The following is a 12,115-nucleotide window of genomic DNA, read 5'->3' on the forward strand; positions in this document are numbered from 1 at the left end:
CACCCCTTGATGCGCTAGTCCCCATGTGGGGTCGCATCTCATGAGGCCCGGAACCGTATCCCCTCCCCCTGACCTGGGAGGCCCCCATCATGATGGGTTTGGCAGCGAGGTCTGCCAGTGCGTGTGCCTCTCTGAGCTCGCGTTTCAGTAATTCGATCTCCCTTTTTTGGAGATCGACTTCTCTCTCTGTGTCTTTCAGAGAGTCAAAGATGCCCTCAGCATCTCTTCGTGCTCTGTTGTATTCGCGCCTCCAGTGGGCGCAATGGTCGCAGGCGTCTTCTGATGCCCTCGAGTTATCAGACCGTGCCCGTTTGGACGGTCTGGACGAGGAGCCACTGTTGCTCCCTCGTCTCCTTCCTACGAGGGACTTCATCTCTTTCAGCTCCTCATGGAACTGACCTGTCTGAGCAGCTACCACTGACGCAATAGCTGATTCCCAGCCTGCGTTTGGCTGGGGTGTTGTTGGACCTGGGCTGAATTGGCTAATCCAGGGGTTGATCTGGCCAGGGAAGTTCCCTGGGGAGTATGCCTGGGGCTGCAGCAGCAAATGCTGCCCCTGGAATGGCGCTTGTTGCGCCATCGGTGCGGTTTGCACCACGTATGGTTGGAAGCCTCTTTGGGGAGGCTGGGGGTATGCGGTGCCTGTTAGCAACGCGGATGGTTGTTGGTTCGCAGCACTCATTTGTGCTGCGTGCGTCGTGTAATCCATGGTGCTTATCTGCGCCTGGTGTTGTTGTTGTTCCGGGGAGCCTTGCTCCCCAGGTTGTCATATTTCGATATCCGGTGGTTTGTTTGGATCGAACTGAGGGTTGCCTCCCCAGAGAACGACATTTTGTCATTATGTTACTTGTGGTGGTGGGAGGGGTTTTCGTTCTTGCGTGCGTGCGTGGGATTCGCCGCAGATGTGTGTTCTTTTGCATGTGAGCCTGTGGTTCACGTGGTCTAGGCGGGTTACTCGCCTAGCCCATGTGATTTCTAGTACATGGTGTGGCTGTCTGGGCAAGTTACTCGCCCAGAACTTTCCCACGCTCTTGGCTGTGGGCCATCGTCCCTCAGCTTTACTTCCTCTGCCTCCGTTTTTGGGGGCGTAGTGATGCCGAGAGTTCCCTGTCTTCTTTGATAGGGAGTGTTTCTGGTTCCCTTACATTTTGTAAGGTGAGGTACTCGTCCAGGTGGACGAGGTCATTGCAATTTCCTAGGGGTTCCCATGTGGTGTCCCCTAGTTCCCATTTAACCTTAAACCAGAGTTCGTTGTGAACCCACGCATGGTTTAGGATTTCGCGAACTACTGCTTTGCAATTGGGGTCTTCCCCAAAATCGTAGAATATGTTTACTTCCCTATTTGGGAAGATTTCCTGGTCATTCGGCTCGTGAGGTACGAGCTGGGATACATGGAATCTTGGGTGGATTCCAAGTTGTTCAAGTTGTGGTGGCAACTTGAGGACGTAGTTTGACGTTTCTGGAAATGTTTCCAGAATTTCGTAAGGCCCTATGTATAAGGGCTTTAGTTTTCCTGCCCTGCCTTTGGGTAGGTTCAGCTTATCCATGGATAAGTATGCGAGCTCGCCTTTTCTCAAAGGCAGGTCCGGGCATCTTTTCTTATTCGCCTGGATTGTTTGAGCAGCGCGATTATGTATTATCACGTCGTGTGCTGCCATGAGGTTCTCCTTCGCTTTTTGAGCAAAGTCATTTACTCCCGGGTAGTCCGAGAGTGGTGCTGTTAGGCACATCTTTGGCATATGGCCATAGATTAATTCGAACAGGGCAAATCCTGTCGATGTGTTCAAGCTCGCATTGATCGCGAATTCCGCCATCGACAGTTTCGCTGCCCAGTCACATTGGTCTGGTCTAACCATCGCGCATAGTATTTGTACTACTTTTTGTATCATTCTTTCCGCTTGGCCGTCGCCTTGCAGGTGGAATGCAGTTGTGAATTTCAACTGTACACCGAGTATTCGGTGTAGTTCGCACCAAAATTTTGACATGAATTTTGAGTCTCGATCTGATATGATCGAGTGTGGTAGACCATGGAGTCTTACAACTTCACGAAGAAATACGAATGCTAGTTCTAGTGCGTTCATTGTTGTCTTTATTGGAATTAGGTGGACGTTGGATGTCAACCTACAGATGATTACCCAGAGGTAATCATATCCCAAGCTTGTTGGGAATGGACCTGTGAAGTCCATGGCTATTGACGACCATGGTGTCTCCGGGGTTGGGAGTGGGTGAAGCATTCCAGGATTTCTCCTGGTGCTTTTCTTTGTCATTTGACAAGTTCTGCAAGACCTGCAGAACTTGTGGGTATCCTTTCTCATCGACTTCCACCAGAAGTGTCGACGGAGGGTTTCCACTGTTTTCTTGGATCCTAGGTGTCCAAGTGTTTCGTGGATGTTCTCGAGGATTATTCCCCAAATGGACTTCCTTTCGTAGTTTCCTTTCGGGACTACTATTTGGGTCGTTCCTCCTTCTCCAAGTCAGGTTATCAGCCCATCTTTTATGGAGAAGTTTTTGAAATTCCCCAGGTTCTCTAGGATTTCCCGGTGGATCTGGCTTTTCAAGTATCCAGATTTTATTGCCTCAATGAGGTCTTTTTCTTCGAATTGTTTTCGAAGGTTCTCTTCTGGAGTTATGATTTCTTCCAGATTTTGGGCGCTCCCCCCTAGAGCTTCCTCTAGGGTGTTTTTCGTGCGTATCGCTGCGAGTCTCTTTCTCTCTGAGTTTTTACTCAGGGTACTGCTTAGTAGCAGTTCTTTGTATTCCTCGATTCTGTCGGGGATAATGTCTTCTGCATTTTTGTCCAGGTGGATGTCCGCCGACACATAATCGTCGAAATGCAGATCCTCGTCCGTTGACGAGTCATAGTATCATGAGAGTGCATCTGCCACTTTGTTTTTGTGGCCTTCCACGTATTTTATTTCGCAATTGAAGCTTGCGAAAAAGGCTTGCCATCTCAGAGTTGTTTTTTCGCTTTGAAATATTCCAAAGCCTTGTGGTCCGTGATTACTGTGAATTCACGGCCTCCCATGAGGTCGTCTTGCCATCTCATGAGTGCTTCGAGGACACCCAGTGCCTTGAGCTCGTAGGCGAAGTACCTACGTTGTGTGTTGGTGAACTTTTTGGACATGAATGTGGCCAGGCGGCAAGTCTGCCACCTTTCGCCTTGTCCAATTAATGCACCCATGCCCGCTGGGCATGTGTCTGTTATGACCCAGACATGGAGTTTGGTCCTCTCTTCTTCTGAGAGGCTTTCCGGTGGGTTCCACTGGACAGGCTTCAGGATCGGAGCCCTGCATGCTAGACATTTGATTTTGTCGAAGCATTTCTGGTGGAGTGGTGTCCACCTGAATGTCTGCTTGTTTGAGCAGATTGTTTGCAGTGGTCCTGTGTAACCACTGACATTTGGCATGAATATCGATAGATATTCTACCATTCCCAGGAATCTTAGGACTCCTGTGTGGTCTACTGGCTCTCACCAGTTGCGGATTTTTTCCATTTTATCCGCTTGAGCGTGGATGCCCTGTTTGTCCACTCAGCTTCCTAGAACGTCTAGGATTGGGGCAAATGGCTGGAATTTTTTCCGGCTTATGTAGAATTTCGCCCCTTTTAGGCGAGTGAATAACCACAATAGTGCTTTATTGTGGTTTTCCACCGAGCTTGTGCTGGTGAATATATCGTCGAACCAGATGTGTAGGCATCTGCCTACTTCTCCTCGTAGTTCCCAGGTCAGTGCGCGCTGGAAGGTGCAGGGAGCGTTGCAGTCTCCTTGCTGCATCGTGTTCGAGTTGTACATCCCGTGGGGCATGGAGAATGTTGTCCTATGGACGTCTTCTGGATCCATGCGTATTTGTTCATACGCGTCCGACATATCGATCTTGGATCGGTATGTTGCTCTGGTGACTGATTCTTGGATCAGTCGCATGTCTGGCATTGGTGTGACATCGAGGATCGTGTTTGAGTTACGGTTCCTCGTGTCTATTACCGTGCGCAAAGATCCATCTGCTTTGCAGATGCACAGTAGTGGGCATGCTCACTCGCTGTTCGCAGGATACCACCATCCTGCTTTTACATAGCAATCTATTTTGGTCGCTAGTGCTTCCTGCAGTGCTGCAGGACATCTCGGGGTGTTTTCCCGAAATTTCTTGTTCAGATCCTTCAACGGGATTCGATGGTTCACCTCCCTCAAGGGAGGCATTTCTAATGGCGCTGGCGCCATTACGGTTTCAAATTTTTCTCTCCACCACTCCCTGAGTATTTCGAACTCGGGGTTGTTCATGGAGAGACCTTCCAGGTGTGGTACGTCTGGAAGTTCTAGTCCTTCCGGACTAGGATTGGGCCAACCTTCAGGGTATTTTCTTGTGATTACCCTGAGGTGTGTTTCAATCCCGCCTCCCTGTCAGGGGGGCTTCTTGTTTGGTTGTTCTCAGGCTCTTGCTCGAGTTTTCCATCCATGTGATCTCGTCACACGGTCTTCGCTTATTCCAAGGGTGTCTATGTTGCCCTTGTTCACCGTTCTCACTTTGTGGGACCGGAAGTCTAAGCTTACCTGGTTTTTGTTTAACCAGGGGGCGCTGAAGATGGCGTCGTATCTGTCGATGTTAATTACGTCGAAGTAGTGTTTTTCTACGTGGCCGTTGATCTCAACGTCCACATTGGTTCCGAACAGGATCTGTGATCTTGTTCCTTTCGTCCCCATTTGAAGGACGACTGGGTTCTCCAATTGGAGAATTGGGATGTGGACCGCATGGACAAAGTCCGGCGATAATGCGTCCATTTCGGCTCCACTATCGAATAGCGCATAGGCTTTTATGCCTGCTATTTTTATGTGAGCCGTTAGCGTTCTCTTCGTTGAGAGCGGTCTGTTTGCGGGGTATTTTCCCGTGTCTTTTGAGATGCGAAATTTCGCATCAAACAAGGGGGACTGGGTTTCGATGGACTTTTGGTCCTTCTTCCCTTTGTCCTTGTTTTCCTTGGGTACTTTGGTGTATTTCCCCAAGGCGTCTTTTCTTGGTGCTTCCACCAAGGCTTCAGCGACTTTTTCGTCTGCTGTGTTTTCTAACTGGTGTGCTACAGCCAGTTTGATTTTATAATTTATGTCATCATGGTCAATGACTGACATTGGGCCCATTCTTATGGTCCCGACGTTGACTTCCTCACCCTCTGAGTCAGGTGAGTATTGAGGTCCTTCGTATGGGTCCTCTACTTCGAAGCTTGATGCTTCGGAGTTACCAGAGTTGTTCTCTGGTTTCTCATCTGATGAGCCTTTCGACTCTTCATCCGTTGAGTTCGCGATCTCCATGGCAGCTATGCGCCTTGGTTTTTCATCGCTCATTATATTGTGTCTTGGGCAATCTTTTGTTTGCCCTATTTTGCCGCATTTGCCGCAAATTGGAACTGACTTTTGGTCAGTTTTCCTCGAGTTTTTCGAGGATGTATCTTCTTTCCATCTGGGTTTCAGCTCTTCCACCTTCTTTCCTGATGGGAGGGCTCTGCCGCAGCTCATGGTTGCCGTGGTAGTTGTTCTGGTATAGTAACCTGATTTGTAGGCTGAAGACATCTTCAGCCCATCAATTATCTCGTCTACACGGGATATTGCTTTTAACATCTCCTCGTTTGAGGAGAAGTCTGCTTTGATTCTATCATGAGCAATCATTTCCCTCTTCCATTCGAGGGGAATGTAGTTTAGGAACCTGGCATTGAAGGACGCCTGGTCTGGCAGCGTCACCATCTGGGACGCTGCTTTTGACAGTTCTAAGTAGAACTGTTTTAGGCCTTTTTCCGCTTTGTATTTGATGTTGCGGTATTTCTTTGTCGCATTCAACGTGGCGGAGGCTTTGATGAAGGTTCTCATCAATATGTTGAGAACTTCGAGGAACATGCCCTCGTCTCCTCTGAGGAGAGTTTCGTCTCGGAGTCTAATTCCGAGGTCAAACCCGGGCCCCCTAATCCACGAATCAAGCAGTCCAGGTGGACTTCGTCAAATTGGGGACCTTTGCATCCTCACGAGGCGAGGAATCCCAGTAGTTCTGTGAACCACTGCCAGAACGATTCCATGTCGTTCTCCCCTGACCATTTCTTGTCAGGGAATACTGCCCCATTCTTTAGGGCTTCTGGTTTCACTCCTTCTGGGTAGGGAGTGAGTATTCTCACTTCGGCCATTCTTATGGCCTTTTCGTACCATTTCTCCAGGTACTCTTCTTGCTCCCCTGCCTTCACGGGGTCGCTATCCAATGGAGATCTCTCCTTTGGGGGGGTTTTTGCTGGGGGAAATCTTCCTTGCAGCGTTTCTTTGGTTTCAGGTGAATTTGCCTGAAGTTGTATTTGCATTCTCTCATTGTTTTGAGAGGGTGTGGATGAGTTACCTCTCTGTTCGAGAGGTCCGTCATAAGTGGACGTTTGGCCGAACCTTTGGTACATGCCAATTCTCCTCCTAATCTCTGAACGATGCCTTCTTTCGGCATTGTCTTCTCCTATCCTTGGGAGAAGGATCTCCTTAGCGTCTCTGTCGAGTCGCTGATGATATTCCAGTGTGCTTTCACTGGTGGTTCTTTTCGTGAATTTTTCACGAGTTCTATTTATGTCCTGGACCGTGGTCCAGGGGTGTTTATTTGTTTCCTCACTTTTTTATGAGAAATTTATTTCCTTCAGCAAATCTGTTTGTTCGCTGATTTTTTCAGTCAACGTGTCGATTGCGTTGGCCATTCTTTCTAGAGTTATCTCTAGACGAGCCATGCTATTATGGTTCGTTTCCTCGATCTTTTTTTGGATCGAGTTTATCGCGTTTATTATGCGTGATTCCTGGTTTTCCAGGAGGAAGTTTGGTTGGGCAAGCAGTGACTCTCCCCAGTTGGCATTTCCGCTTCTGGGGGTTCCAGAATGGGTTCTTGGAGTGAACACTCCACGCTCGCTTTGTTTAGGTGAGGCCGTTGTGGAGGGTGCTTCCCTTTCATAAAGGGGTTTGTTCGCTGGTTTTTCCTTACTTTTTCGTAAGGCTTCCTCAGCAAACTCCCTCATTTCAGTTCGCCTCCTCTTCATTATCTCAGAGACCTCCTCCGAGGTTGGCGACCTTGCCTTGTCTGGCATGGTGTGTGGGAGTGTAAACAGCGGAAGTTCTTTTGGAGCTTCCACACTCTGGGAGATCCTGCTCTCAGGGTGTATTTTCGCACCTTCTCAGGCTTTCAGCCTGAGAAGAAGTTGATCTTCACTTTCCGTCCTCCATTCAGACGGAACCTGGAACAAGTCCAGTAGTTTTTCGGATAGCCGACGCAGGGGCTCTTCCCTTTGTTTCCCTTTGTCTGCCTTTGGGGCTTGACTTGGGGATGTGAGGGGGGGCTCCAGGGGATAGTGGGGCCCTGGAGTTTCCTGTGACTCTATCTGATCAGCTTTTTGGGCTGATCGTTCGGCGCTTACGCGTTTTTCGCGCAAGTCGATCACCTCATGAGGAGGTGAGGGATCTTCCCCAGCTTGGGTTAGATCGGTATGTTGTGGAGTTCTGGGGGTATTTTGCCCCGCACTTACTCCACGTAAGTTTCTAAAACCTTCAGGGACCAGCCCTGAGGTGGTTGCTAATGCCGGATCATGTTGATCCTCGTCGTCGTCTGACGACGGCTTTTGGTTTGAATCTCCCATGATGGGAGATTGCAGTTTCTTTATAAACCACTCATTTCTTTTTAGTGTCGCTGCAGATGTGACCTTGCCCTTGCAGGCGTGTTTAGGCACCATAGGCGCTTCCGAGTCAGATGTTAAGATTGTAGAGTTGTGGGTTGTGTTGTAAAACACACCTCATGCACTTAAAAAAGTGTGAGGTCTTAGGGTAGCTCAGCACACAAGGCCATAAGTGATACAAGATAGTGTATTTTACGGTGGTGTGTAAGCAGTTACCCGGAGGTTCCCGCTTGCCCACGTGACTATATGTATCTAATTTACATGTGACTCGGGGTTCCAGGCTATAACCCAGAAATGGAAAGGAGGGATAGGCCCGAAGGTAGACTTGCAGGGCAAGCAAGTGAATCCCAGCGGGGGCAGGAGTGTGCTAGCAGATGTCGGAGCTGTCTGGAGGCCTTCAGGGTTCCGTACTTCGGGAGGTGTAGGTAATATATTGAATTGAGGGGGTGGTGACCATCAGGGGGTCGGAGGTGATTGCGGGAACCGGAGGCTCCGAGGTTAGTGACAAAGGAGTGGAGGGAATCTGGAGGACCGGAGGGGATTGAGGATGATGGCTGTGGATGGATATGACAAGCAGCCCAAATAGGAATGAGGGAGAATAGTGGAAGTGAAATGGGACAATGCAATAGTTGCAAGGTCCGAAGTAAGTCCGGAAAGTCCGAACTCGGAGGCCAAACTCCGGAATATTGGCAAAGGTAATTAAATGGAATGAGCTAACCAATACAATGGGTATAAGCGGAGGTGGGGTCAAAGTCCGAGGTCAGAGCTAAGACCGCAGGTTCTGGAGACAGAGATGTGAACGGGATTCCGGAGTGGAGGTCCAGAGTCAGGAGCATAGGTGTTGCATGCTCATCTGGAAGGTGTCAAGGTTGAGGTCGGACCTGGAATGTTCCGGTGTCGGACTGAAGGTGGTGTCAGAGCCGGAGGTGGGATAACCTCTTGGGAGGTCGGGATTGTATGGATATGACATTTGGGGCTATTGCCCTGACATGTATGGTGTGTGTTCTACATGCTGAAATATGTAGAAACTATGTTTTGTGGTGCATGGATTTATCCTGGTAACACCATGCTACAGGTGTAAGAAAGTGGGTCATCTGTATAAAGAAAGAAAGAAAAGGGAAGAGAGGAAGAAGAAAAGGAGGGAGTAGCATGTCCTGACATTGTGAGCCCAATGAGTTCCCCTCCCTTAAATAACTTGATTACCATCAACTTATGTCTGTCTGACATCCCAGAATTTATCTCTTAAGGACACACACACTCATGGCTTCAGGAAATTTGCACTGCACTCAGCATCAGCCCAAGACTTGCAGTACACAAGGAATGGGGCTGGAGGGGGGATGGACTCTTTTAGGCCCAGGGGGATGAGGAATCCCAGGTTGCAGCAGGAATCTTTGCTGTGCTGCCTTTGATGGACACACTAATGGAGATTTGGACAGTCATTGGAACGACACATCCATTTCATTGTCAGGCCTCCATGAGTGTTGTAATATGGATCCATCCCAATTATGCTTTATACTTTCCTGCATATACAAGGATCCAAGGTTGCAGAGGTGAGATACCATTGGTATCTATTCCGGAGGTATGAGTAAAGCCATGCCAGGTTTCTATACTTTTCTCTGAATGACAGCCACTGGACTGTGCAGTGTGCCACATCGACAATAATACAATTGATATTACTAACAAAGTTGTCCTGCATCCAGAGGCTTCTAAGGAGGCCCCCTTGGAGTAAATTGGGCCCCAGAACAACCATCTGATATTTAAGGTTCCTGATCTCCTACTTGGTGAGTAACATAAATCTATGTGCAAACAATTACTTATTAGATGGTACATGCCTTCACAGTTTCCTTGTCTATAGTCCTTGCTTCTGATGCCATTGTGGTGAGTCCTAAACTCTTAGCACTCTCTACATGCTTGTTATAAAAATGGGGCCTAATTGGCCCATTTCTATAGCGTTCAGGTGCAGGAGAGGGCCATGACATCGAAAGAGTGTTATAGTTAATGTAACAGAAGTTATAACAGTGGTGTTTACAATAACATGGACAGGAGTGTTTTTGGGTAGTAATTGATGGCTAAGTTCTTATTATATACATGTCACGTGATATTGTACTGCATAGAGCCCATAAGAGGGTAAAAATGGGAAAATCCCATTTCCATAACAATGCTGATCTGCAAGCTTCCTTAGTGGGACAATTATGACTGAGACCCCCAGTTTGTCCCTCTCATAAAGGGCAGGAAGGGAAAAAGTCTAAGTTTTTCCTGTTCCTGTGTGTCAGGGCACACCACTCCACACTGCACCACTCCCTCCTTTTCTTCCTCCTCTCTTCCCTTTTCTTTCTTGCTTTCCTCCTTCCTTTCTTTATATGGATGACCCCCTTTCTTACACCTGTAGCACAGATGCATCCAATGCCAGGTACCCCACATGGGTACTGTGCCACCAGATGCACTGCACATCGACAGTGCACAAGGTGGTTTGTAGTAGTTGTAGTAGTTAGTGGGAACTGCCTCTGGTGGTTTCCATACATGACTACCTACAAGTAAAATGGTCATGGGAAATCCCATTAAATATAAACAACCTTGGCCAGCACCAAAACCCCAATGGGGAAAGCTTTGCATGAGGGGGGGGGGGGGGGGTAGAATGGGAAAGTATATGAAGGGTAGCAGGAGGGAGAGAGAGAGGGAAGGGGATCTTTGACTGAGTGACAGATATGGTCATTGGAGACTCTATATCTGTAACAATATCCATTGCAGTTACTACACTTTTTTGCACAAGTGTGAACCACAGCTTCAGTTCCAGCTGCAGACACAGGTGGTGGGAAAAATTGGTGGATAATAGGCAACAACACTGGTGCATAGTGGCTGCACTCTTCCCAATCAATGATCTGCATAAAATCTTGCTGAGTTGATAGTTTGTTGGAATTTGCATGGTAGACAATATCATTAATGATCATGTCACCAAGTGCTATCCAGTCTCCTAGCCAGATGTCATCAAGACGATCACAATGATGGTGGGAAAACTCCTCTTTTCACCAGTCCTGCAGTGCCTTGCCTAGCTGAGAGGAGCAGCTCTCATAGTTGGGTTTTGCATGTTGAGGCAGCCACTTGGCAGGTGGTTCTCTAAGCCCTTGAGTGAACATTGATGTGGTGAGACTGGGGCTATGGAGATCACAGCAGGTCACAGGATTGCACAGGCCACAGTGTTTACAGCATCCATGAGGCTTTGCTGACATAAGATGTGAGTTACATCGATGACATGGCCCTAACAATACATATGGATATGGTCATTCCCAAAATGAGCCTCAAGGACTCTCCTCTGGCACCCATGGCAAGGGCCTTCTCTTGGAAGCCAACACACATTAATGAAGGCATCCATCCCAGGGTCAACATTCTCCCAATCCCCTGGGTTTCTTCTCTGGATCTTCTTTGGCTCTTTTGGTGTTTTCATGCCCATTTCCGCAGTCTCCTGGTTGCAGAGCTCATCTTCCTGGTCTAGGCTCATCACAGTGCCCCCTCCTGATTGCACTCTTCTATCTGTGAATGGTCCATGAGCTTCTGACAAAAGTCCTTGGTGTGGGCCACTCATGTGCTTGTCAATTTTCCACAATGTCTAAACTGTGATCCTGTTGCCACAAACCAGGTGAACCATCTTGCAGATCTTTCTCAGCATCATCTATTAATGCCTCAAGATCTGTAAGAGTCAATCCATCCCACTCAGCCCACTTTTCCTCTTCTGGGTCAAGTTGATTCTTGGTGTCATTGACATTGACATTTTTGAATGGAGTAATATCAATGTTGCTAGTTGGCCACATGTCCATCCTGGGTGGTAGATCAGTGTCTGGATGGTGGAGTTTGAGTAGGTAATTGTCAAATTCTTGATGTTCCAGGGGAAGGTGACGTTGATGTGGTTTTCCAGAGGGAGCTTTCTTTGGCACTTGTTCCCCATCTTTGACCTCTGCTTGCTGGAAGCTGCAGATGCCTTCCACTTTCTGGTCTGTACCATCTTCTGAGCCCTCTCCTCTTGCTGGTGACATGTCTCTTCAAAATAATCCTTCAGTGTGAGAAGAATTCCAACTGCCCAAGCAGCTCTTCCAAAACACTGAGTTGATGTATTTAGGTTGTCTGGTGGCCCAAACTGAACCAAATGGGTCACATTTGCTAGGTCATGACCCTGTTGATCTCGCTTGGATGCAAGGAGAGTTACTGTCATATCCATACAATCCCGACCTACACTCCAAGCTCCCGGAACTCCGAAACTGACTCCGGAGCCCCACTTCCCTTCCATCACCTTTCTCCTTGCTGACACCCAAGAGGTTACCCCACCTCTGGCTCCGACACCACCTTCGGTCCGACTCCGAACATTCCGGGTCCAACCTCAACCTTGACACCTTCCAGATGAGCATGCAACACCTATGCTCCCGACTCTGGACCTCTGCTCTGGAATCCTGTTTGCGTCTCT

The 12,115-nt window shown here is 48.3% G+C and overlaps 1 protein-coding gene across 1 annotated transcript; it reads right to left on the bottom strand.

The window, feature by feature from the left end:
- Positions 1-10,685: 10,685 nt before the first annotated feature.
- EI90DRAFT_3023036 (uncharacterized protein) lies at positions 10,686-11,690 on the bottom strand (the record flags this gene model as incomplete). Its single annotated transcript, XM_039057845.1, has 4 exons — positions 10,686-10,783; positions 10,888-10,918; positions 11,015-11,190; positions 11,294-11,690. 4 exons carry the CDS (start codon positions 11,688-11,690, stop codon positions 10,686-10,688), a joined length of 702 nt encoding a protein of 233 aa, XP_038908013.1.
- Positions 11,691-12,115: the final 425 nt, after the last annotated feature.

Source organism: Cantharellus anzutake (assembly GCF_015039405.1).
Source record: "Cantharellus anzutake strain C23 chromosome Unknown EI90scaffold_189, whole genome shotgun sequence".
NCBI lineage: Eukaryota > Fungi > Basidiomycota > Agaricomycetes > Cantharellales > Hydnaceae > Cantharellus > Cantharellus anzutake.